Genomic DNA, 27,592 nt, shown 5'->3' on the forward strand with positions numbered 1-27,592 from the left:
GTGTGTGTGTGTGTGTGTGTGTGTGTGTGTGTGTGTGTGTGTGTGTGTGTGTGTGTGTGTGTGTGCAGACAGACGCCTCCTCTCCCTGCACTCAGGGTCAGAAAGTGAGGCAGAGCGTTTCTGGGTTGTGAAGATATAAAATGCACAGATGTTTTAATGTGCACGTCCACAGTCAGCTGTGTCGTCTTTGTGTTTCGTTGCTGTTGTCATTTTTTTCCAACTTCACAGGAAAAAAAGTCTCCTCTGCATTGTGAACTTCATTATTTCTATTTTACATTTTTATGTATGCAAGAAAATGAACATCCTCTGAAACTCCACGGTGAATGTGCTGAAAGCCGTTCCCATTAAAGGAGTCCTGCTGAGCTCGGTGCTCCTCACCAAAGCACTCTCTGCTATTAGAGGTCAGAAACTCCATTAGTGCCTGAATTATAGCCGGTGTTGAACGTGTAAAGGAGAAGAAAAAAACCCACATTTCCTTTCAGTTGATGTTATTGTGAGTTTATTATTCTCATCTCATCTCCTGACAGGCTGTAATATTACCTCCTCAGTTTTCAGTTGGACACAAGAAGCCAAAATCCTCACTTTTCTTTGTGCCAGCTGTACATTTCACTCTGAAAGATGACAGAAAGCTCCGTTACGAGCTCTCAAAGGCATACCTGACATATTCAGAATACTTGTTATTATCAGTGTGACATGAAAGTAGGTGAATACCCCTCCTGTCATTATTATTTACTGCAAGTTTAAAGTGTGCTCTACAGAAATGTCATTCTCTTGCTCTTTGTGTCATTAAACTTCCTTTGAAGACTTTCAGAATAGAGTTGCAGATGAAAGGCGGCGACAAAGAGCCGTCACAGGAGTAATGTTCAAATAAAAAAGGATGATAAGACCTGCACGTATTTGTCCGCCGTGTGCACCTGCGGCGCCACGCTGTCGTCCAGGCTCCTCCTGCAGTAAAGGCTCAGAGGTGTGTGATGACGCATCAGCACACCTGCTGATTTCAGCTCCGTGTGGAGTTTTGACCTTTGGGGATGGCGAGGATGCACGTACAAGCACGCACAGCACAGATGTGAGAAGGCTTTAAATGTAAGACGGAAATTTCAGGGCATTCCTGCAACTTTGCATCTGTGAAGACAGCTTCAAATGTAACATCCAAAAGGACAAGAACAGACGCTGACACATCTCATAACCTCATAACTTGTAGGAATTACCCGTGGAGTCCTGGACTGATACTGGACGGGTGTTTGAAAGTACAGATTTAACCGACAGATGAAGCCGATCTTGTACCTGATGGATTTTTCTCCTCTTTGTACCAAGAAACCAGCGAATCATGACTGTAAAGAAGTGCTTGTTATGTAAAGCACATTTCACTACACTTTTGATGCTTTAAGCGTCATCTTATGTGTGCACAGGCCAACGTGAAGTCAAAGCCAGTATTTAGCTGTTGGTGCAGCTTCACGTTGGGTTAAACGGCGCGCTGCGGTGTGTGAAACAGCCGCTGTTGCACTCGATGTGCAGGTGGTCATAAATGACCCTCGTTAGGTTTTTACTCATGGAGAGCGAGAGCGCGTCCCAGGAAACATCTGGAAGTTTCTTGTCGTTGATCCCAGCACTGTTTCAGTGGAGGAGAACCACCTCACGTATCTGATTTGCTAACTGCAGCAGTATGACTGTAATAAATGTTCTTCATTTTGTTCTTCCCCTCGGCCTCTGCACACAGGTTATCCTCCTCAGGTTATGTAAAATAATCCACGCTGCCCGTCGTCCTCTGTTAAAGGACCTCCAGTTTCTTAATGTTCACCACAGACGGGAGATGTGATTCACTCATGCTGAGTTGGAAACATTCAAATACAGAAAACTGCTTCTGAACTGGAGTTTACGTGTTCAGAACACTGTTGAACATCAATGTTGGGTCCTCTTGTAAATTCAGGAGGGCACTAACGGCTGTAAGCTGTAGGCATTCCACATCCACGGCCGCTGCACGCCCACACAGAGTTTGTCTCACCGTGGTTGAGTCGTCGATGCATTTCAGCGGGAGAAATCTATTAATTGGCTCATTAATACGGCGCCGCGGTCGGCCGCTGTCCGTGCCCGGTGCAGCTGAACGGCTGCAGCGTGCTTCTCGGGCTCAGAGCTGCACTAAAGAGCAGATTGGAGCAGAGCTGCTTTACCCCGGGATAAATGAGCCGCTACCAGTTTAGTCGAATGTTATTGTGAGTTAGCAGGACAAATGTGCATTTTACGGCTGTTAGCGCACAACGAGAGATTGTTAACAAGGTGGAACAGATTTAACAGCATGTCCGTGCTGTCACAGGGAACGGAGCGCTGCGCTATGGCACATTTCACACAGGGCTCAGGTTCAGGCTGTGTGTGTGTGTGTCTGTTGTGTGTGTGTGTGTGTGTGTGCGTACTGATCCATGTGTGTGTTAGACTGTGTGTGTGTGTGTGTGTGTGTGTGTGTGTGTGTGTGAGTGTGTGTGTTGTGCTGTGTGTCGTGTGTGTTACTTTTTTGGCTTTGTGGGCCATCGAATGCCAGCTGGAGCTCAGTTGAAGTTGGCTGAAAATAGCTGCTGATCTGAGTAAAGGTATTGCTGCAGGTGGTGTGTTTGCTATTACCTCGGTGTGTGTGTGTGTGTGTGTGTGTGTGTGTGTGTGTGTGTGTGTGTGTGTGTGTGTGTGTGTGTGTGTGTGTGGTAATCTATTATATTCATGGTGCATCTCAGGCCCCTGGAGGTCCGATCTGGAGCAAAGTTCAGGGTGAAAACGATGATGATGATGATGAACTGGAAACGTGCAGGAAAGATGAGAAAACTGTGCACGTGTTTCTGTGACTGGTCGATAAGAACATTCAGCTTTGCTGATCGGCACCAGAAATAGTGATGAGTCAAACAAAAGCTGTGAAGTCCAACGATGCAGCCATGGACATGGAGTCTTTGGAGACTGACTGCTGCTGCTGGCCTCACAGGTTTCAGTGCTCACACCGAACTCCTCGTCACTCTCAGCCTCTTTTCATTTTAGACGAGTTGATTGAGTTTATGTTTGAATGCCTTCGAGCGTCGGAGAACCCGGTGACAGGATGATGTTTTTAGCTTTCTGGAGACAAGAGGAGCACAAAGCTCTGTCCACGTCTGCTGCTCCGCTATGATCATTGCAACTGAAAATACTGCAGTGTACTATTATCACCAGCATCATTCCCATCGTTACCTCCACAGATGAAGCATAAATAGTTCCTGTGATGTCCACGTCAGGCCGATTCAGTTCCCGCAGGCTCGTCCAACAAGCAGAAATCAGCACGTTTACAGTCTGTTCAAAGCTTCATGGATGAGGTGAAGGTGGTGTAAACAGTCGGTGTAACAGAGGATGCTTAGGAGTAGGTCAGATGGAGGCAGATGACCCGCTAAAGAGAGCAGCTGAAAGTAGGAGACGAATAAGAAAACAGCCTCATCCTGAGAACCGAGGAAAACAAATCTTCCCGTTGAACTTTTTCGTGATTTTCCTTCCTTTGGAGCTAAAAGAGGCCCCACAAACACACGACGTATCAGTGGAAAGCCCAGGAAGTCCTCTGTTTAGCACATCAGGACTTAGTAGGGTAGCTCAAATAAGTCAGTAGACATAGAGCAAAAACAAACGCCCACTGCAGAGAACATAAATGAACAGGCTGGTTCTCAGGAGGTTATGAAGTCTGTAGTAACAGACCGCACAGGAAGGCTGTGGTGTAGAGGGAAATTCAGGGATTGTATAGGATGTCACTGAGCACTGATTAGCAGGTGTCTGTGTCTGAGTGATGCTCCAACCAAGACAGCTGATACACCGTCAGAGGTCAGAGGTCACGTCTGCCTTCAAACGAACAACAGAGGAGCTGAAACGCTTTGTTAACAGGGGAAGAAGCTGTTAGTGAGGCTGCAGCTGCTGCTGGGCCTTCTTTACCACAGCGCTGGTGCTGTGGGTCCAGGTGAGGTCAGTGAGTGACAGTGGGGGGGTTGTGTCTTCCGCCCCCCCACAGTCAGCAGCGTCTTCACTGTGAGCTCGGTGTCCTGTAATGAACTGAGTAAGTCAGTAATTAGGAGATTATTGTCTCGTTACACCATAATCTCTGCGCCCCAGTGGAACCATCACCATCATTTTTATCTGATTATAAAAATAATATTTGGCAGCTCACTGGCTGATGATGGGAAACGGTGCGCGACTCGCTGTTTTTAAAGCTTTTGATGTCTTTTGGTTTTAATCACTAAATCGTTTTTTCTGACCTTGTTTTACAGAAGCTGTGAAGGAAAAAATATCCGCTACAGAACCTGCAGTAACACGGTGAGTCTGAGTGGGTCTAAGGTGGTCCAGGCGATGCAGAGAGCTCAGCCTCAGAGACGCAGGGAGGAGGGACTCCTCCATGAACAGCTGAGGTGGTTCCACATCTGCCTCGTAGCGTTTCAGGCCCTGGAGATGCTGGAGAGATTATGTCCGTCAGTGGGACCCAGACAGAGCTCTGAGCTTCTCTGCCCAGACGCAGCTGTCAGTTTAACAGAGGAATGAATCGTGCCAACCGCCCTCCACATGAGCCAGGACGTCCCTCGCTGCTCAAAGGGAGGTTTTCTTCCCACTGTTGCCAAAGCGTTGGCTCACAGATGGTCGTCTGGAGTTGGAGGGTCTTAACCTTACGAAATAAAGCTCCTCGAGATGACGCTCGTTACATGTCCATGACGGGGGCTTCACCTTCCAGCTCAGCTTTCTCCACCACAGTGGTGCAGCACTGATCCACCTGTCATGTTCACGCTACACCTTCCTGTCCCTCATCAGGTGGATCTTCCTCACTTGGGGCACCGACTCCTCCAATCAAGAGGGAACAGAGACGCTCAGACTTTTGGGCGCTCGCTCTGCTTCTCACTCAGCTGTTAAACTCACAGAAGTCTTCTTAACTTAGCGCGGCATCCTGTTGACCTCGTGCTGCGATGACAGATGGGAGATGCAGCTTAGATTTTCGTTTCTTTCCCGTCACTCGGTTCCTCCTCTGCACCGTCTGCCCGTCCTCCTCTTCCTGTCTGTCGATGTTGCCGTTCCGGTCGTCATCCCGGCTGGCTTCGGCGTGATCAGCTGCTGTAAATGAAGGAACAAGAAAAACCAGAAAAACAAAGAGCAGAAGTCTCCTGACCAGCACACCCAGAGATGGCACGGCTAAAAAGCTGCCCAGGAATAATCTGAACGGACCAAACACAAATTTGGTCTGAATGTGTGTGTATCCTCCTCTACTTCCTGTTTATGCATGAAAACCTCATATGATCTATAAGCTAATGGCAACATCACAGATCCGGCCTGCTGAAATAACCTCGCCATTTTTAATCCGAGGAAAACCGGCCTTATTTCTCTCGTTCCCCACTGAAGTGTTTTAGTCTGGATCCATTGCATCCGGTCAGAAAAATTCCCAGGATAATTTCTATCCCGTGTCTGTTGACACGTTGAGGCTAAGTCTGTGTGAACCGGAGCTCGGGCTGAAGGATACGAGCAGTGGCAGAGTGTGACTGCGTGGAGCCGATGTGTCACACCGGATTTGTCCAGTTCTCCGTCACACGGAGGAGGACGGATTTTTGGCTGCCAGAGGAGCAAACGTCTGGTCTCGATCCGAGACGGCGTTCGGTCCTAAGAAGCACCGAAACAGCTTCTCTGCAGCATCACCTCCTCTCGGTCACACAGACGGACTTCCAGCTGCAGCTTCGTTTTCCACGTTCTGTGGACATTTGAGTCATTAAAAGGAAACAACAGCCCTAAATTCAGCTGAAGCCTCTCCCAGCACCGCCCTCTAATAAACGGGTGTCACAGTAAAAGTGTTAGTGTGGTGCATCTAAAAAACGAGTAGTGATATTTTTATATCATGTGAAAGAAGGAGTAGTGAGGCTGATGACTATCACTCAGTGATGTGGAGCTGACAGTGAGCGGGAACCAGCCCTGGGAAGCTGCTGTCAGGCTTCACGGCTCTGTGGAGTGTCTGAATTGTGTTAAACCAGAGATCTCTGCTCTGCCGTCACAGACTCCCTGCTGCGAGTTTCTGCTGGTGCCAGAAAATACCTGCTTCCTCCAGCTGTTTGATCATCTGCTGAAATGTTTAAGCTTCTCCACAGGTTGGAAATGCAAAAGTAAAATGTTTGCTCCTGAGGAAAACCTCTAAAACTGTGTGGCCTTCAGGGCTCACCGTGGCCAGCCCAGAGATGTAACCTCTCCAGCGTGTCCTGGGTCTGCCCAGGGCCTCCTCCCTTCTTTAGAAACAGAAAGTATGAGAGCCAACTGAATTAGGAGGCGAAATATGAATTTCTGTCAGTCGTCACGTGAAAAAACGAGATGAGTTTATAAAGAGTTATTGTGGTGACACTTTCGTCTCCTCTCCTCAGGACTGCCCTGCAGAGTCGGGGGATTTCCGGGCCCAGCAGTGTTCGGCTCACAATGACATCAAGTACCAGGGCGTCACGTACGAGTGGGTCCCAGCGCCGTACGACCCCACCGTCCCCTGCGCTCTGCGCTGCCAGGCTAAAGGCCGAAGCCTCACTGTGGAACTGGCCCCGAAGGTGCTGGACGGGACTCGGTGCCGAGCGGACGCCTTTGACATGTGCATCAGCGGAGTGTGTCAGGTAAAGGACGCCATGAGAAATCCTTCCCGCCACTGCTGGCATGAATAGACGGTACTGAACGCGGGCACGTACCGCCCCCTCCTTTCTCTGCTCTCGTTTTCTTGCAGTTTTTATATTTAATAAAAGTGAACGTGGAAGTGCAGCTTTTATGTTCTCAGGTTACGGTAAGTGTCGAGCATTTGCTGCGTCGTGTTGAAGCCCTCGCACAGGTTTGTGCTCATGATGTTGAAGCTCCTAATGATGCCTTTGCACATCCATAACTCGGAGTGAGCACACCCTCAGGTCATTGAACGCACCCGATCGTCTCTACGGAAACCAAAAAGCTACAAAATGAGTTTACAGACGGAGCCACTGCGACTTCACTGCACGTGATCCTCAAAATAGGCGTAAAAACTGGAGCTCTAACTTCCTGGCTTGTCTCAGCCGAGACAGCCGTGTTATTGGTCAGACAGTTGCATTGAAATTACAGCACAGGTCTAGCAGACAGCTATTGGCTACAGCTGTGCCTGCACATCTGTCAAGAGTGCCAAAATCAAACAGGTGCGTTAATGAAATGTTTGCTAGGACATGAACTATGGAGACCACAGAGCCGTTTGTTCCTGCTGTAAGGAGGGCGGGCTTACCGTTGGAGCCTGCCTCGTGTGGATGTGAGAGGAACTGCAGGTCTCAGTGTTTTCCACGCCGCCTTCTTTTTCCAGCCTGGGAGGTTGCCAGTTGGAGTCAGCCCCGGGAAATAAAGTGCACTCCCCTGTCCCACATTTAATTGACACATCTGTCCACCCTTCCTGGCTCTCTGCGGAGTTTGTAGCTCTGTAATAACATCAGCCCGATCCGCTTTGCTTCCAATAAACAAGAGCCAGAATTGTGTTTGACACTCGAGTTCACTCGAGGTCGTGTTTTTGGCGTGCCTCTTCTACATTTTGGCCTCATTAGTTCAGTTTTGTCCCAGTTAAACTGTGATGATCCTCGCGGGCCACGATGAAATAATGAAAGCACAGAGACGCCAGAATCACCCCGAGTGGATTATATGCGGACTCTAACTGCTCGACAGGAGCGGCGTCGCAGGTATCACACCTGACAGACGCGTGTAGCGACTCTTTGGATGGCGGCAGGCAGCGGTGGCGTACATCTATCACGAGGTTTGGACGGCTTGTTGTTTTTCATTTTCTTGTTATCGTCACTTTGGCTGCATCTCATGCTGAACACCGAACGGCAATTTCACTCTCCAGCCAACAGTTAGTTAAATTTAACTCAGCCTCTGAAGTGTGGCAGTAAACATGTTAGAAGCACTGGACTGTAAGCTGTGAACACAGCGCATTAACAGCACAGCGTCTGCACACTGCCCAGCTCCGGATCTCCTCACTGCTCACTGTGAAATGTTGAAAATGTTTCGTTTAAAGGGGAAATTTAGGAACTCACAGTTTGGTTATTTGACCTAAAAATATATATCAGATATCTGTGAGTGTCTGCGGTGGCTGGTTCAGGGACCTTCTCCCTACAGAGCAGCATTAGCTCGGGGATGGTGGTGTGTTTCCTCTTCACTGACTGAAGTCCTGACATTAGAGGTTTCTGCTGTAATCCAGGATTCAGTATTCGCTCAGTAACAGCGAGCTGTCGTGGCACAGATGCATTAAAAAACATCCCAATGTGGCGCTACAACACAATCGGGTTTCACGAAGAGCACGCCATCCGTCTGGTCTCATCTATCCACTGAAAACATGCATCACACAGCCTCCTGGTTCATCCGTATGAGCTCTGGCAGATGGGCAGTTTCTCCCTGCCGTGAACACTGCTGTTGTTGTCCCGATGATGATTCATGAGCATGAATATCAGTCAGCAAGGTGGTTGGTTCGGACGACATAGATGTGGCTGTACGGAGATGCGTAACACGGTAAGGGGAATTGTTGAAAAGAATATATCAATGGGTCAACAGGTTCGACTATAGGAGCACAGGGGTGTGTTTAAATGAGACACAGAGTGTAACTCAAAAGAACCAGCCGACGTTAGTGAAATAAACCATTAAAGGCACTTTACAATGGTAGAAAGGAAACATACACAAGATGAAAGAAAAGTAAAACACATAAACTACTAAGACAACGACTTGGCCAAGTGTTACTTTTGGTTTTCAATGCTGGGCTTCAATGCTGGGTGCACCCTAGTCACCTGACTCCTTAACTTTGATAGAAACATGTTACACAAATCTCAGACTCCTTTCACATGTGGAGAATGTTCTACACAACAGCTTATTATTCAGCTGTGTGAGAGAGTGTGAGTGATACAGTCCTACCACACCTCAAGGTGCAGCACATCATCAAGTGGAAAAGACGCGAGTCTCAGTCTCTCTAAGTCCAGGTGGGAAAGCTCGCCATCGAATCCACCCCTGACCTGCCAACAGACGAGCAAGAAGAGCAATTCAAATATTAATTATGCTGTTCTAGCTATAATGCACAACTTAGGATTTTGTTGACATCATACTCTACATCAATTTGCAATTAAACTACTCAAATTTGATAAAATAAAACATCTCTCTTACATAAACTGTAATATATTATCTTATGTTAAAAATTGTAATACAAACACTTTTCTAAATACATTATGAAAACATTAACACTTACAACCAAGCTACGTAAAGTTAGTGCATATGTGACAGTTATTAACCAAACAATTCAGATAAATTCAGTTACTGAACAATAAAGTGCAAAACAGATTTAGGCTACGTCCACACGTACCCGGGTATTTATGAAAACGCAGATTTTTCTATGCGTTCGCACCTTTCGTCCACACGTAAACGGCGTTCTCGGTCACTGAAAACGGAGATTTTTAAAAACTCCTGCCAGGGTGGAGATTTTTGAAAACTCAGTTTTTGCGTTTACGTGTGGACGAGAAAAACGGAGAAAACGCAGAAAATGCAGCGTTGTCTTCTTCTTCTTCTTTGTGTTTAACAGCGGTTGGCAACCAACGTAAAGGAGCATTACCGCCTCCTACTGTTCCGGAGTATGGGTCAGACAGTGAGTTCACAAGCTGTATCAAAAAAAAAAAAAAAACGCAGCGTCTCAAAGGTGTGCGCCTTTTTTGACGTCACACTGTGCGCCACGTTATTGTTTCGGTGAAATGAATTTCTACAATACTGTTACTGTTAATTCTACTCTCTGCAGTGTTTAAATGCTTACATATACACACAGTTACTGTCCCTCCACACATACGACTCGGTTCTGCTTCTATGCCCCAGCTTTGTTTACTTTTTCCCACCGAGGCTTCTAGACTTCTGATTGGCCAACATTTCTACACGGTTAGGAATCTAGCGCCACCTGCTGCTTTGGCATGTTCATAGCAGCGTTTTCCTTTATTTCTGCGTTTACGTGTGGACGGGATTATTTTTCAAAACGAAAACGGAAAATCTCCGTTTTCAAACATACCCGTGTACGTGTGGACGTGGCCTTAAACTAAGACATACATGTACTCAGCGATCTCAGTGCGTCAGCCCGAAGACAATGGTACGGTGTCTCTCGGTCGAACCACGCGGGACTCTAAACAGCGTAACAGGGCATGTTTTTTTCTTTAATGACAGTACTACGACGTGAAGGAAAATAAACATAAGTTGCGCTTCAAGTGTTACCTCACTTCTGGAAGCAGAGTGAGATGAACTTCCAGGCAGCTGATAACAACTAGAGCTAATGAAGGCTAACAGTTTAGCTAGCTTTCTAAAGGCGCCAGAAAACTGCAGCATTCGCCTGTTTACTCACTTTGACTACTTTTAACATGAAAGGCAGCTGATAACCAGCGAACTTATGTGAAGCACAGTTGGTTGCAAACTTTAATCTAATACTTTTTCCAACTCAAAAACTTCATTCTCTCAGGGATCAAAACTTTGCAGCGCAGCTCAGCACGCGACTACACACACGTAGCGGCGAACACAGAGCAGGTGGGAGGGACACACAGCGGCAGGATGCTTTCCCATTGGTCAAAGCATACTGGGACCTGTGCATTTCGATTGGTTTGACAGGCTGTCCATCTCTACTCATATTTATCATTCCTTAAAGTGGTACCCTCGTTTTATTTGGGTTACAGATGTCTCTGAGACAGGGCAGGAGATTGTTCAACATCATCTTGGAGAGTGAGAGGAATCCTGAGGAAGGGAGAAGATCAAAAGTGCAGATCTGTAGGAACTACAGTGGGATGAAGCTAGCTTCAGGGAGTAGTTGAAGAAGAGCGGCGATGATCAGTGAGCAGCAGGACAGCTTCACGATGAGAAAGAGGTTTCCTTGTGATTGCTCTGAGAGGGCAGATGTTGGCCAGGTCTTTATGGATCTGTGAGAGGAAGTCAGGAGTGCCAGAGAAGGATGTGAAGGTGGTGCAGGACATGTACGAGGAGGTGTGCAGTAGGAGCGACAGATGGGATGAAGGTGGTGGTGGGATCGCATCAGGGAGCTGCTCTGACCCCCGTCTTGTTTGCAGCGGTGATGGAAAGGCTGACAGATGAAGTCAAGCAGGAGGAGCAGGCGGACTATGGTGTTTGCAGATGACGCTGTGATCTGTAGTGAGAGTAGGCAGACAGGTGGAGGAGAGCCTGGAGAGGTGGAGGTATGCTCTGGAGAGAGGAGGAGCAGCAAGACAGAATACACGTGTCTGAATGAGAGGGAGACAGGTGGGAAGGTGAATGTGCAAAGAGCAGCGGTAGTGAAGGTGGATGTGTTTAACAACCATCCACAGAGAGCGCAGGCAGGGTGAAGCGGGTGGAGACGAGTGTCAGGAGTGATCTGTGACAGAAAAAGAGCAGCAGGCCTGAAAGGGAAGATTTAAAAGACGGTAGTGAGAGCTGCTGTGATGGTTTGGAGACGGTGGAGGTTGAGCTGAAGGTGTTGAGCGCTTCTCTGGTGAGTCTGATCAGAGGGTTTGCACATGTGCAGAGGCGGGAGGATGGAGGTATCGGACAAAGGAAGATGAAGATGGAGCTGCCAGGCAGGAGGAGGAGAGGAAGACCTCAGAGGAGGTTCGTGGATGTAGTGAAGGAGGACATGCAGAGGGTCGGTGAGACAGAGGAGGAAGCTGGGACAGGAGGAGGTGGAGGCAGATGATTCGCTGTGGTTTATGCAGAGCTCCAGAGGGTTTATCAAAGAATGTAAGCTCCACCGAACTGCTGACAAAATCCTTAAAGAGCAGGTTTCCCTAATGAGACGAGCGACTTCTCCCAACTTCACATTTTTGACTCAAACTAAATGTGTCGAGGCAAAAACAAGAGAACAACACTGAAAGAAAAAGCGAGATGAGCTCTGACAACGAGTAAAGAAAAAAGTGGAAAATTGTGGCAGGAGGAGCGAACAACAGAGGGAAAAGGGTTATTTCCTCTCAGCTGCTGCAGCAACAGTCAGTGTAACGAGCTACACCGTTCTCATCAAATCCAATAACTCGCCCGCTTATACACATCCCGCTGCCTGCATCACACTGCACCTGCGACCGCGCTGCTCCGTGGATGGAAAAGGCCGACGCATTCGCAGACCCACACTTGAAATTACACATTACCCTTTAATGGTGTCTTTATACACAAGTCGTAAGAGGCTTTCTCCATCCGCAGCTGTCGTCCGATAGTTCAGCCTGTAAGATACATAAACACTGTGAAGTGGCTGCAGGGTAACGGAGCAATTAGGACACGAAATAAAAATGTTCAGTGTTTATATGCGGTAGTTTAATATCAACAGAAGGTTTCAGTGTTTAGATCTGAGGCTGTTGTTTCCGGCCGCTGTGCCAGAACCGCTCATAAACTTCAACGCAAGTTCCTTCTGATGTGACACAGTGTGTGTGTGTGTGTTCCCATCATTTAAACAGAGCCTTTTATATTTTCTTAAAATGGCACATTTTGATTTTAAAGACTGAGAACGTCTTAATGAGGAGTGACATGTGACCCTGGGGATCTGCTGTTGGCCCGATTCTCACTGTGAGAATGAGTTTAGGCAGAGATGACATCGGGATTAAAACTGAGTCTTTTACAACATTAAACACACGTTAAAGCGTCAGGAAAACTTTTCATTTTCCAGGAAGGTTTGAAAACATCAACAAAAGACGTAGAACAGCAGATAAATAACTCTTTAACTTTCCTGTTCAGAGATGGGATAGAGAGACAAAACTAATTACATATAAACACACCGGGAGTTAGAGAGGTGAGTGCATCATGGGAATCCCCGGCAGCCTACGTCTATTGCAGCATAACTAAGGGAGGATTCAGGGTCACCTGGTCCAGCCCTAACTATATGCTTTAGCAAAAAGGAAAGTTTGAAGCCTGATCTTGAAAGTAGAGATAGTGTCTGTCTCCTGAATCCAAACTGGAAGCTGGTTCCACAGAAGAGGGGCCTGAAAACTGAAGGCTCTGCCTCCCATTCTACTTTTAAATACTCTAGGAACAACAAGTAGGCCTGGAGAGCGAGAGCGAAGTGCTCTAATAGGGTGATATGGTACTACAAGGTCATTAAGATAAGATGGGGCCTGATTATTTAAGACCTTGTATGTGAGGAGCAGGATTTTGAATTCTGGATTTAACAGGAAGCCAAAACAGGAGAAATCTGCTCTCTCTTTCTTGGGTTGGCTGTAGCTCAGGAGGTAGAGCAGGTCACCTACTGATTGGAACGTTGGTGGTTCGATCCCTGGCTCCTCCAGTCTGCATGCCAAGTATCCTTGGGCAAGATACTAGCCCCAAGTTGCTCTCCGATGCATCCATCGGAGTGTGAGTTTTGTTATAAAAGCACTCAGTTTAGAGTCAGTGTGGGCAGTTGGGAGATTAAGTGAATGAGGCATGTTGTATACAGTACTTTGAGCACTCCGGGAGAGTAGAAAAGCACTATATAAGAATCAGTCCATTTACCATCTTTCTAGTCCCTGTCAGGACTCTTGCTGCAGCATTTTGGATTAGCTGAAGGCTTTTCAGCGAGTTTTTAGGACTTCCTGATAATAATGAATTACAGTCGTCCAGCCTGGAAGTAATAAATGCATGAACGAGTGTTTCACTCTCAGACAGGTGGATTTGCATGTCTGTGCAGTTTAAGCACATCATGTCCAATTGTTTTGTTCCTGTTTTTAAGACTGTATTAAATGAGCAACCAACCAAATGGTCAGTGACCAGCTGACCTGAGTTGGTTTCTTCTGCTACCAGCTGGTTCCAGACCCTCAGATGTGTCATTGATGGAGGAGGTTTCTGTGATGCAGCTTTACTCAGCGTGTACGTCCAGAGAGTGCATGCAGCTCCATGCAGCTGGACGTGAAGTGACTCTAAAACTGCAGTTTTTCTGAGACGCCGTGATGCTGATGGCCTGCAGCCACTAATGGTTGAGATTCTGCGTCAGCAGAGAAGCACCACTCATTTCTGATTAGGACTAATCAAATCAACGGTAATCCTCACATGCGAGAACCCGCTCACGCCCGCACTGCAGCGTCGGCCTGAATGAATGAAATTACGTGCCAACAGATATTTGAATTCCCTGATAACAGTTTGTCACCTGAAGTGAGGATGAAATATTTGCACAACCCTGACGTTCCTTAGGTGCACTAATCTGACATTTTGTGGCACACACTGCAGATTAGACGCCTCTAATCCTCAGAATTACACCCCAGCTCAGTCACTGACAGCCTGATGCCTTCCTTTCTCAGCTGCACACTCCAGAACACCAGTTCCCCATTTCATAGTTTTACTGTGAGTTATGATGAATCTGTCAGACGCTAAGTTAAACCACGCGGGCTTCCTAAAGCTGAAGGAGCTTCTAAGATTTGGTTTGTGAACTGAAAAAGGTCATCTCACAGCAGAAAACAGTGCTGTTGGAAGGATGTGACACGTGCCAATGATGGGTAATTTCCTCGATTGTTGAATTCAGCTGAAAACAGCATCTCTGAAAACTTCTTTGTCTATTTTCAGAGATTTTCTCGTAAAGACACAATTTTATACCCTCATCATGTGTAATCACTGCTCTCCACATTTTTCCTTTCACCCTCTTACGTGTGTGATGTGTGCAGGGCTGACATTTCTGTACAAAACACAATCTTAACTCACTAAAGGCAAAACATCAAAGAGTATTTTCTGCCTGTATGGAGGACCAGGAATGCCAGAATTATGAGCCAAGACGTGAGCTGACTCAGTAAATCCAGATGCCATTGAACGCATCCTACCATCCATCTGTCCTCTGACCTGTGCTGCTTTAATCCTGGATGTCTCTTTTATGCCTCAGTCATCCAGCAGAGGCACCTGGTGTCTATCAACCAATCACAGCTCAGTGCACACTTTAAACGGCAGGTGCTATTTTTGATTAAAGCGGAAAAGGAAAGGAAAGACAAAGGGAGCTGTATTTAATGCCGTTTCTGTCATGGCGGGATGGCCGATGTGTTTGAGGTGTGGACCCAAAAGCAGACACGGGAGAGAAAGCGAAGTATAACCAAAGGTGAGGCGAGAAACTAAACTAAAACCTAAACGTGAGCACTGTGACGTGGAACGTGAATCTGAACAACAGCATGAAAACTATCCTGAGACTTGACGTAACAGGACACGAGACAATCATACGACGCGACACTGAACAGAGGGAGACAGAGGACCTAAATACACAGAAGGGTGACGAGGGAAACAGCGAAACTAAACACACTGAACATGGAAACAAGACTTTCAAAATAAAACAGGAAACATGGAGAGATGAGTGGACATACATGACAGACAGGAGACATGGAATGAACACGAGGAGAGAGACGCGGGGAACCCACACAGACAAGGACACGACACATGACAAACAGGAACAGACATAAACCAGACTAAACTCAACTAAGACAAACGAATAATAAAACTAGAACTGAAATTCTCTCAATAAGCAATCATAATAATGCACCCTGTGGACTTTCTTTTCCTGCCTTTACTTCTGTTGTTCGGTTAAAAATGTCTTGTGTGTATGTAGACACATGTGGTGTCTGTGTTAGGGTCCTACTCTACAGCTACTTCCGTACGTACGCCGTTGTTTAGCGCGGTGTAATGATCACGATCAGAGGGAGAAGACGGCAGTGCAGCAGGAGAACGACAGACAGAAAAAAGATCAAAAATACAAGAAAAAAAATAGTAAGCTGCGTTAAGTCTAGATGGAGTCTTTTAGAGGCGACAGGAGTGGGTGTAATTATTCCACTTTATTCTTCATCTTCAGCCTAGATTTTTTCCCACAATAATTTTCTGCTTTAGGAGTTTTCCTGCTTCCACGGCTGTTACTGTGGAGGAGTCTTTGTGCTGCTTCCTCTTTCATCTTCTCTGCACTAAAATTCCTCTTTCATAAGCACTAAAACATATTCAGGGCACGGCTCGAAACACTGAAATCCCAAATGATCCAGCCTAACAACATCAACGTGAACACTAGACAACATGGTCTGTGCGAGGAGCGAACATGTTCAAGGATATGGAAAAGCGTATATATGGACTCCTATATGTCGTGTATTTTTAGCTTACTGATAGCAGCAAACTTTATAAATCTGTCTCCAGTGTGTATGTGGAAGGCTGAGACAGCAGGTACTGAAAAACACTGTTTAGATTTATCAATATTAGTATGGACATAGCCTCGGTGTTGTGAAATGTTCCTGCTGGGAAGCTGTTTGGCCAGAATCCAGGTAGGAAAAGAAATGAGCCTGCTTCCTCCGGGCTGAAAAGTTCTCCTCTCCTCCACTTTAAAGTTGTTTGGCCACAAACTTCACCTGCCAGGATGTAAAAGGCAGTTTCCAAAGAGACAGCATTCACTCAGACTGCTTCAGGTACATCATTAAACTGAAAATAATAATGAGGCCAGACACACTCAGTCACGCAGGTAGACGGGCAGTCATGGGAGGCAGATGATGGATGCGTGCTCTAATGGCAGCTGCTGCGAGACCCGGCGTGCCGAGAGGCCACCGGGCACGCCGGGTACTAACGGTGATGGAGGGAGTGTGGAGCAGCGAGCGGCTCTGAAGCGGGAAGTTTGTCAGTGACGGAATGAGGCCAGTCCCTGCTCTGCTGCATGTAGTTTATGTAGATTAATAATACACCGCACGTATACACGGAGACCAGAAAACGAGTCGATCCCAGGGAGCTGCAGTGCATCGTGTCGTCTGTCACTGTGTTTGTCTCCCCGTCACACTTTGTCACCTCGATAATCCTCGGCTTACAGGGTCTCTGCGATTGCTCTAAAGAGGCCTTTGTGTTCAGGGTGAAAGTGCGAGTTCATTCCATATGCCCCATAACAACACATCCGCTTCCAGTTTCCACATTTCCTGCAGCTGGCAAAGTCACAACGACGTCCAAAGAGTCAGAAGCATACAGAGCATGAAAACTGACATAAATCAATTCAATATTTACTTTTATTTATTTATTTTAGCAAGTAAGAAACTTCATGGAGGACACACAAAGCGTACGCCCCACAGAGTTTGCAGAGTGATGCCATGGACAGGTGTGGCATTCTGACCGCTGACGAGAATAACACCGATCATCGCTTCATCGCTGCACCTGTTAGTAGGCGAGCTATATCAGGGAGGGAGTGAACATTTTGTCCTTAAGGCTGATATCACAGCAGTATCAACACCACATCGTCTCAACTCTGCAGGCCGGGGGTGTGTCACAGTGTGATGGTTTGGGGGAGGTTCTGCTGGGAAACTTTGGGTCCTGCATCCATGTGGATGTGACTCGACCTCACCATTAGGGCTGGGTTTTGATAATCGATTTATTGATTATAATTGATTCTGTCTTGGATAACGTGAAATCGATTCATTAAAATCCTGAATCGATTTTTTAATATAAATTTATTTTGCCCGAAATGCCAGAATCTCAATTTCAACAACCACCAAACAGCTGAAACAGTAAATGAGAGCAGGAACAGGCTTCTGCACAAAGACGTGAACACACAGCGTGGACCCGCGGATCAGAATCAGTGAGATGTCGCCTTTCTCACCCGACGACACGGACACGGTCGGGGCTGAAAGCCGACAGCTCGCTGACTCTGATGTTTCGGCGGGTCCGCGCTTTGTGTTTACGCCCTTTTTGCGCTGATTCTAAAGCTGTTAGTTTGATCTCTCTCCAAACAATATTGACCGAACCAGCAGCAAAAGAAGATCCAAACTACGCTTCACATAAACATCGTCATGGACTTTTGCTGTTTTGCTTCCACCAGGATAAAATCACACTTCATGCACAGCTCTCTCTCTCTCTCTCTCACACACACAGTTTCCCGTCTAAAAATCTGTTTTCTGCATTATTCGCTTGCTTGTTACGCACAAGTCTACCGTTGTTTACAGGCTGTCGGCCGCCATTTTTTTCCCTTTTACTTACTTCCGAAAAGAAAACCTAATTTCTGCAGTTCAACAGGCTTCTGAACAAATTTAAACTTTTTAAAATTATGCAAAATGCTAAACCGTGTCTCTAATAAAACCGCTGTAACTTCAGAGGTGATGTTCATATGTTGATTAATGGTTTTCTTTCGTTTTTGATCTACTGCAGAATATTTTTATAAAATCCAGGCCAGGAAAATCACCTTCATGTTTTTCTGTGTTTTATCTTCAGCTGCTTTGACACAAAGGCCTCTGCTGTGATGCTCACACCTTTGATAAAGTCTGGAAAGTGTCAGCTTCCTTTTTATAGATACAAAAATATGTAAATGTACTGATCTGAATTATAATATTTCTGACTGTCTGAGGCAAAATTTCCCAGATTCAAATCGAATTGAATCAAATGGGTCGAATCGATCGTGGATCGAATCGATTCAGGACCTGGTGAATCGGAATCAAATCGATTCTAGAAATCAGTGACGATACCCAGCCCTAGTCACCATCATTGCAGGCCGTGTACACCCTTTCATGGAAACGGTGCTTCCTGATGGCTGTGGTCTCTTCAGCAGGATGATGCACTGATAATTTTATCCTGTCTTCCTTCCTTCCTTCTATCGGTCACAGCAGATGGCCCCGCCCCTCCCTGAGCCTGGTTCTGCTGGAGGTTTCTTCCTGTTAAAAGGGAGTTTTTCCTTCCCACTGTCGCCAAAGTGCTGCTCATAGGGGTCATATGATTGTTGGGTTTTTCTCTGTATGTATTATTGTAGTCTACTTACATAAAGCGCCTTGAGGCGACTGTTGTTGTGATTTGGCGCTGTATCAATAAAACTACTCAAAATGTTTTTATTGAGTGATTTTGGATACAGTTTATGAAGAAAAAAAGAAAAGGGAAACACAAAAACTTGTTACACTAAATACAAAACAGAACTTCTCATGTTGGAACAAAAAAAAAAGGAAAACAAACAAACAAACAAAAAATAACAACCCAGGATGGGCGATCGATACTAACAAAGCCTTTCCTTACAAACCACACAGACGTTAGCTCAGTACCACTGAGCTTCACATTCCCATTAACACAGACACATATCGGACCTGCTGCTGACACGTTGGTGCAGATACGGGGGGGCCTCGAAGGGTCAGGGGGGCCGACGCAGTATTAGGCAGGTGGTCAAAATGTTATGTCTGGTTGGTGTAAAATACTTCTTGAAGTTAATTCATTGGACGCTAAAAGCCCTTCAAGTCTTCTAATTAAGAAATAGCGCTGAATGTGACGATTGAAAGAACTAAATCTGCGATTGTGACATTGCAGAATAGAGAAAGGTGTTTCCAGCCATTAGCAGTCTTGACCAAGTGGTCTTTAAAAGTGGTTTAAGAGTGCTAGATTTACGCAGTGGTTAGTGATACTGGCTCATGGCAGGAAGTTCCTGGGTTTGAATGCTCTTGCCAGTTGCGTCCTTTCTGTGTGGGCATTGCCTGCTCTATGAGAGAGCGTTTGAACCACACATCACTTCTCAGCACATTTATTCCAGAAGCTGTGCCAAGCCCCCTTTATGACTAACAGTGGAGCCAGAAGCAGACCAGGTTAGACCCAGATGATGATAGATGTTCTCTTCATCGGTGACGTCCATTTTCATGTCCGTGTAGGATCATTTTGACCACCTGGGCCTTTCTGTGTATTCATTGGTCACTGCTGTCGTAAAAGAAAAGCATTCATAGTTTGCCGTGAGTCATTTTCAGTCCTGCATTCTGAATGCTTCATTATTGCTTTTTAAAAATATGCAGCTTGTTTTTGAAATCGGGGACGGTCTCGTTTATGTCCTGTGCATCTGAGGAGGAAACGTTTTCTGCACACTCATCCTGGTCACACTTAATTTGTCTTGTTATTTAAAGCCAGGATAAAAGGTCCCAGTGACCCACAAAGAAATACAGAGATGGGACTGATTATACAGAATATGTTTGAATGTTTTCCAAGTTGAATTTTATCCTAGAATATTATAGGCCAGATTTGATTAAATCACCTTCTACCAGGTAGTACAAGCTCATCTTGACAGAGTTTGAAGTCTCAAAATCTGACTGTTCCCTAGCAACCCAGACTTATATTTGGAAATAACTCTATTGTCAGATACGTCCGTATGAACACACACAGTCTTCGGGCAGGGGTCAACATTTTTGGTAACAGAAGCTTTGGCTGGATGTCTGATGATGGTTTAGCTTCTCGTGATCTCATGATTCACCATGATCGTGGAAGTCCTGGACGCCTCTGTGACTACAAGCAGCAACTGTGTGTTCCTGACTGGTTAGCAGGTTGATGGAGCTCGCTGGCTGTTGCTCCACAAAGGGTTCAACGTTCAAGTTTAGAGACGGCAGCTTTGCTTCGTCCTGCATCTTGGAACTACAAACCCCCATCCTGAGGGAAGAAGCTGAGGATGGAACCATGACTTAGAATTGATAAAGCCATCCGTCGTACCTGTTTAGAGCACAGGCCAAACAGGGCTGTGACTCACCTATCGGACGACTGGACCACCTCACTGTCTGCTGCTGTGAGGTTTTCTCTGTGACAGAGGTCTGACTGAACCATATCCCCAAACAAAAAGATAAAACAAAGTTAAAATTATTCAGTCAATGTGGAAATGAACAGGTTTCCAGTGACCCTTTTTGCAGACCGATTTGCAATTCTCATCAAAATTCAATTTCTCATTGATTATGGTCCCAAGATATTTACATGATTGCACTTACTCTGTTTTCCGACCTTTAATTAAAGTGACTCCGTGCCTATAATCATTCACAAAGAGGTTCACAATGCTGCACCGAAAACCTCAGAGGGATTGGTTTGGTTGCAAGCAGCTCATTGTGGGCTGGAAAATGCTAATTTGCTAATTTGTCTGCAAACACAACGCAGTGGTGAAAATGTGCCAGAAACCAGAAAAACCAGAAAGTTTTTGAAGGCTGCAACACTAAAACACAATGTTTAAGGTTTACATTAATGTTCTCGCTTCCTGTTTTAGGAGCTATCTGTCTGAGGCTAGCTTGTTTGCTTGCTAATCTCGCTTGCTAATCACCTGTGGGTAAGAACTGGGGGGTCCAGATTTTGCCTTGACGAACTGCTTCACTGTTTGCTGTTTCTGATTTTGCCGGCTGTCCATCCATGGACGGGAACAATGACAGGAGCAGATGAGGCCTTGAGGCGCTCGGGTGTGAGCGTAAACATCTTGCAGAGTCTCCACACAGAAGTCAGTCAGCAGGCTGTTAGAGAGACCTGAGGGAGCCGGGGGACGCCTCCGTTTTAATTATGTTGCAGTGCAGTCAGACATTGGCTGAGAAAAAAATGACCAAATGTTCATTTAACGACTTTCAGAAGCACACAAACAGACTTTGGTTGAGCTTCTGGCTCTAAACTGTCCATCGTTGGAAACTATTGTTTGGCATGTAAATTATAATTAGACTGAACGTCCTCGCTGTTGGTCGGAGACATAATCCAGCCTGACTTTGTCCTGCAGCTGTCTTTGTTTCAGCCTCTTCTCTGTCTTTGTGCTTGTTGCGTGTGCAGGAGGTGGGCTGCGATCGGCAGCTGGCCAGCGGTGCCAGGGAGGATAACTGCGGCGTCTGCGGTGGCGACGGCTCCACGTGCCGCCTGGTGCGAGGACAGGCCCTACCCCACCTGACCCCCGAACAGTGTAGGTATCAGACGGCCCTGAAAAAGAAATTCCACGTCTCCTGTCGTGTTTCATGCTCTGCAAGCTAATCGTCAGCGCTTTAGTACCAAAATACTCTTTGCACATCTTTCTGAGTGTTATTAAGTCTGCCTCCTGCAAATGGCTCAGTCTGAGCTTTCATTTTAGAGAATAAACCATCAGCTCAGGCCTAATGTCTCCCTGCTGGTTCCAGAAATGTAGACAAAACGTGGTCTGTATCTGTGCCCGGGCTGCCTCCCAGTCAGGCTCGGTGGGAAATGCATTGTGGGTATCACCTGGCTTGACTTGACTGGTCAGTTGAGCCGTCCTGGCTTTGGCCTCCTCTTTGCCTGCAGCCTCTATTTATTCATCAGGGCTGGACTATTAAAATGCCATCTGGCTTCAGCAGCCTACACTCTACCCAGCATGTTTTTATAAAATCAGCTTCAAATCTGAAAGAACAACAACAAAGAAAAACCAACGGCACATAACAGGAAGAGTCCAGCATTAAATGTGCGTCTGGAAATGAGTTTTAATCAATCTCATCTTAAAACAACAGAAGAGCATCGATCGTTGAGTCTGTCAGGAGAGATTAGCTGGAAAATGACTGACGAGCGCATCGGCATTCATTGCCAGCTGTGGATTTCGGGAATATTGCTAAACAAACAAACCAGCTGGCTTACCAATAAATACATAAATACGTAATGTTCACCTCTCAGCAGTTTGCTTTGAGAGAAACGTGACGCTGGAGCAACGCTGAACAGAGATGTCTGCCAGGTAGTGCTCGCTCCTGACTGAGCGGAGCTGCCAGCAGAACAAATAACAACTTTACAACACTGTAAATGTGAAAACGCACTTCAAATGTTTCCAGGGCTTCTCGGCTTTTTCCCCAGGTTTTAACAGCTTAATGAAGTCGCTGCTGGCAGCAAACACACATGCCAGAGTTATTGGCCCTGGTCGTGTATGTATATCAAATGTTTAAATGAAGTAGCGCTGGCGTGCCTCGCAGAGTGGAAATGAATATGGCTGGTATTAAAACTCACAGCCAGTGACCGTGTAAATATTTCTGTGGCTTTTAACGTGTGGAATGTATTTAGAGAAGGCCGGGGTGTGTCCGCGCTGCTGAGGTGGAATTTTATACAGACGTAACTGTGGAGTAAATGAGTTTGTTTGAGAAATGCAAAACGTAGAGACGAGGCTCATCGTGACCCGATTAGGGAGTCTGGACGTTTAGGAACATGTTTGAAATCTCCTTAGACATGAACGTCATTACCTGTGTTTGGGCATCAAGACCTCGGGGTGTGTCTTTGTGGGAAACCACAAAGACACAAAAATAAGTTGAATAAAACTTCAAACATGTACGTGAATCTAAATGTAATTACTTTAATTTCATCTTTAATGACACAAAATAACCAATCACAGCTGCTTATTGTTGGTCAAAGCGAGTGAAGCTGTTGCCACTTCTGATCATTTTAAAACATTTGTTCTTATTTTTGGAACAAAGGATGAAAAATGTAGCCGCAGGTCTGCTGTCTCTGTTTCTGCACAGCTGCACGAAGCGTCCACGCGGCCTTTCTTCATTCCCTTATTACAGCCGCGAGGCCTCAAGGTGTGTGTGTGTGTGTGTGTGTGTGTGTGTGTGTGTGTGTGTGTGTGTGTGTGTGTGTCTGTCAGAAGCTTCGCCCGTACCAAACTCTCTTCTGCCAACTTTAGAGTTAAATCAGTGGAAAAAATAAACAAGAACATAAATGTGGTCGGACGTCCAGTGAAAGTGTTTCATAAGAGGTTTGATGAGTAGCTGTACGGAGGTGCACCTAAAACTTTCTCTCTCGTTAAGCACGGAGTCCACAGCCAATAGCTTATTTCCTCTAATGGGCACAAAGATGTGGTATTGTTGGAGGACTCAGGTCAGCAGCGTCATGTTGTCTGTGTCCTCGTCTGATCTTCGTCCAAAGATGTGTCCATGTTGTTTCAGTGCTGACCACAGGAAGCCTGTCGATCAGTGGACGCTGCCGTTACGCTGCCCCGAGTTTATTCACAGCGAAGCACAGAAAACAAACTCTTTAAACTATTTTAAACACATCTCAGTTTCAATTCCATTCAAAAATCATCTTATTTTTATTTTACTTTTATTTTATTTACATCTTTAGAAGTTGGACGGGTCCATGTCCTCCTCTATAACCTTTAACCTTTAGCCTGTGATGGTCTGTGAGCTGAGCAGCTGCTGGACGTTGTCCCGTCCTGGTCTGATGGCGGTCTTATGAACTCTGACCTCAGATCAGTTTGCACTTTGCTTCAGTGGATTTTAAAGGAGCTTCGGAGGAGGCGGGGCTGTTTCTGGAACACGGTCGCATCTGTCTTCTTCTCTGCATGATGCAGCTTTAACCTGCACGTGTGGACGGCACGCTGAGCCCACGCACTGATGTCACCACAGACTCGCGCCTGTCTAATGCAGCGCACAGATTGCAGGCAGCTTTCGGCTGATTGGTGAACCTCTGCCCAGCTCATCTTCTGAGAAGCTCTTTTCAAACGCTGTCATGTTCCTGACCTGCTGCCAAATAAGCTGATTACAGCGTCGCTCCGGCTGTTGCTGTTTAGTGAAATGTTCTTTTCCAGCCTTTTTGTCACTGTCCAACTTTTTTAGAGACACGTTGCTGCCTCATAATTCAAATGAGCTCATATGTTTCATGAAATAATAAAATGTTTCCATTTAAATACTTGATATGTTTCCCATGTTCTGAAATATGTCTTTGTGATTTATTTATTGCTTTCTGTTTTCATTTCCTGTTTACACATTAGAGGAGGCGTCACTTATTTCGATCTGCAAACGACATCTTTTCAGTGAGTTTTTCTGTGCAGGGATATTTGTTAAAGGAACAGTGCACCCATGGAGCTTCAGTTAAATATTAAAATAGTTCTCAAGAAGTGATGTGCCATCAAAACCAGCCTCCTGAAGTTGGACTAAACCCAGTGAAACACATTACGACAGTGACAGGTTTGTGGCGTGTGGCCGGGTGGGCGACCCGGCACGAACGCCAAAGCAAAGGCGAGATTTAAACGCACGAGTGCGATCCGAACACCAGCATTAAGCGCTCCACAGACGATCAGCTTTCATCCCGTGTGTAGTTTGGTTCATTCAGAAACTCCGATGTTGTTGAGACACAGCCGCACAGCTGAGTGAGCACAACTGCACACAATGAATGCAGCGGCAGCGAAAGGCCTTTATCCTTTGTTGGGAGGATAACAAATCCATTTAATATATGCTACGGCCTGTTAGCGAGCACAGCCAGAAAGCTGAGCAGCATTTAAATCCCCACAACAAGACGTTTTACCAGCACTCGAGGCGGCCTGGAAACAAAAGGCAGCAGCTGGGAATTTGCTGTCAAACGGCCCCAATTTCAAACACCAGATTCAGACTGACTGTCAGTTTGAATTTAGTTGGACTATCCTGTTATTTTGGAGGGTTTGTTTTACTTCTCTGCATCTGCATTTTCCACGTGACCTGACATTAGTCGTTTTCTATCAGTAAGAACACATCGGCCTGCAAAACACATCGAGGCTTCGATTGCTTAGCAGAGGTCCTTCAAAGACTTGCTCTAAACTTTCCCTGAGTGACTCAGGGTTTTGTGTTTGTTTAAAACATCGACTGTATATAAAAGATTTCGGCTGCAGCCGTGCTTTGAAGCCAGAAGTGGCCATATTTGGATCAGACGAGTGCTAATGTTAGTTAATGTCTGCATCCTTAAATGTATGGAAGCTCCGCCTCCTCGGATGGTCTGTTGGTACAGCGACCTCACAGCTGCCATATTATTGGTCACATGATGTCATGAAAAGGCTCCAACAGCACAAACACAGTGCAGAGGTCCAGTTCAGGTGAAGCTAGCAGCTACACCTGAACTTCACCATCCACCTGTCATTCAAAGAGGCCACGCCCCTAATAATGCATGTTGTTAAGAAGGGGAAATTATCTCTGGAGACCAAACAGTTTGTGTTTCAGGCTGTAAACGTGTTTATTTCTGCTCTGTGAGGACTGACTCACTGCTGATGTCTCTGCTGGACGTCAGAGGAACTGCAGGCCTTGGTGTTTCAGCCCCGCTGGTTGCTGCTCTGTTAAAGTTCTTGCAGTGGACATCACTCTACCTGAGTTCTCTGTCAGCATCCAATATAAATGTTCTCTGATATCTACAAATGATTTGGAAGCACTCCAGCCTGATCACATTTTGTATTCTAATCTGTTTCCCAGCGATGCAGAAACTCTCGCTGCTTCCTCTTCCTCCCTTTCTTGTTTAATCTCTGGTTTCTTTAAGCTCGCATCACGCCAAGTCAGACTTCGTTTGGCCTTTTTAGCCTTACCTCCCTGGAGGACTGCAGCAGAACAAACATCTGCACTAAATGTCAGTGGTTCTGTGCAACACATTCTTCATCACTTACATTTAGTTTATTGGGATTAAAATTCCAGCCAATTTGGCAGTTTCCTTTTTGCACTCCCCAGCCTCACGCAGAGGTCGGTCACCATTCTCTGAGCTCTAATAAGCTAATTGGTATATCTGTCCATCACTTCTCAAAGACCGGGCAGGGAGATTTAATATTCCGTTTCTGGATCTTGACAAATTTAGATTAGAACTTTAGCTTGAAGATTTTTCCCTTTGAAACGGCTGAAAACAGGCTGCAGGAGTGCTGATTGCAGAGAACAGTCAGCGCGCTTCTTCAAGTCTGTGCTGATTTGAAATGTGAGGACACTGGTGTAATGTGTCACCTTTAAATGTAGTTTTATGTGTAGAAGGTAAAGACAGTCGAGAGGCAGATGGTACAGTTTGTAAGGTTGCAGCAATGCCAGAAAAACATAGACTGTACAAAAAGATGGACACCACCACCATGATGTCACTCATAGCTTCAAAAGTCTTTAGTTGGGTATTTTGGCATTGCAGTTACTTCCTCCATATATGAAATTACAGAGTTGATAAATGTGTTATTATAAAAATAAGAAAAACGAGTAATTTGGAAATCTGTGAAAAAACATGTTTAAAACAACAAACATTACTTATTCAGTAAGTAACCAACTTAAGTCACATTATATACTCGACTCTGAGTCGCACTGGACTGCAGCATTAATCAAGCATAATATTCAAAAACTAAAACTCTTTTTAATGTTCAGGAATGAAGTAAATAATTGTAATTTGACATATTTGTACAAAATAATAATTTGATTTTTTTATAAAACAATAAAAAAATAAAAAAATTGATGTAGAACAGCTCTAATTATGTTTTTGAATTATTTTGTTTTAATTAAAGAGGTTATTAATCACTACTTAATTTTGGTAATTTTACTGTATCGGGCTGTAAACATGTTTATTTCTGCTCTAAAGTTTTAACATGGGAGTCTGTGGGGACTGACTCATTGCCAGAGCCTCTAGTGGACATTAGAGGAACTGCAGGTTTTGGTGCCGGTTTTATTTTTCAGCCTCTGAACCATAAACCTGCGATATGAAGGAGGCAGTCGTTACAGTTTTTATTGAAGTGCTGCAGCTGCTAAACCCAGAGTCGGTACAAACATGTGAGCGTGCTCCACTTTTAAAATAATAATTTCTGCAAACGTATTGAATTCATTATTAACCTTCATCATGGACGGCATGTTTTATGGATAAAACGAAATAGCCCTGAAATATTTTTAACCAGAGAGGCAGCAAAGGTTGTTAAACTGTGAAAGTGTGGATTTAAACTCGGGGATATCTGCCAGTACTCTTCTGTAGCAGGAGTATGTTCATTCAGCATAATTTGGCTGTTTTAGGTTGAATTTAACTGGATACACATTATGTTTTACAGTGACTCTTTATCCTTCGGCACTGCGGATGTTTGCTGAACGTGGCTGTATTACCGTTACGAATCAATACCTATGGTTCTAAACTCTATTAGCAAAAGCATGTGCGGATAAGGCACGACAGACGGATGATTAAAATCATAAAGCATCTGTTCTTCATGAAGTCTCATGTTTTTCTTTTTGGATTCAGGTTTCACAGA

At 45.5% G+C, this 27,592-nt stretch overlaps 1 protein-coding gene across 1 annotated transcript in view; it reads left to right on the plus strand.

The window, feature by feature from the left end:
• The window catches only part of adamtsl3 (ADAMTS-like 3), a gene marked incomplete in the record, with an annotated part of 199,610 nt that overhangs the window by 108,577 nt on the left and 63,441 nt on the right, over positions 1-27,592 (plus strand). The window contains 3 exon segments of the mRNA XM_014334109.2: positions 4,257-4,302; positions 6,372-6,608; positions 21,451-21,577. Coding sequence (XP_014189595.1) covers positions 4,257-4,302; positions 6,372-6,608; positions 21,451-21,577 — 410 coding nt within the window.

This window comes from Haplochromis burtoni, unplaced genomic scaffold (assembly GCF_018398535.1).
Source record: "Haplochromis burtoni strain Fernald_Lab_line unplaced genomic scaffold, NCSU_Asbu1 Contig_69, whole genome shotgun sequence".
In the NCBI taxonomy this organism is placed as follows: Eukaryota; Metazoa; Chordata; class Actinopteri; order Cichliformes; family Cichlidae; genus Haplochromis; species Haplochromis burtoni.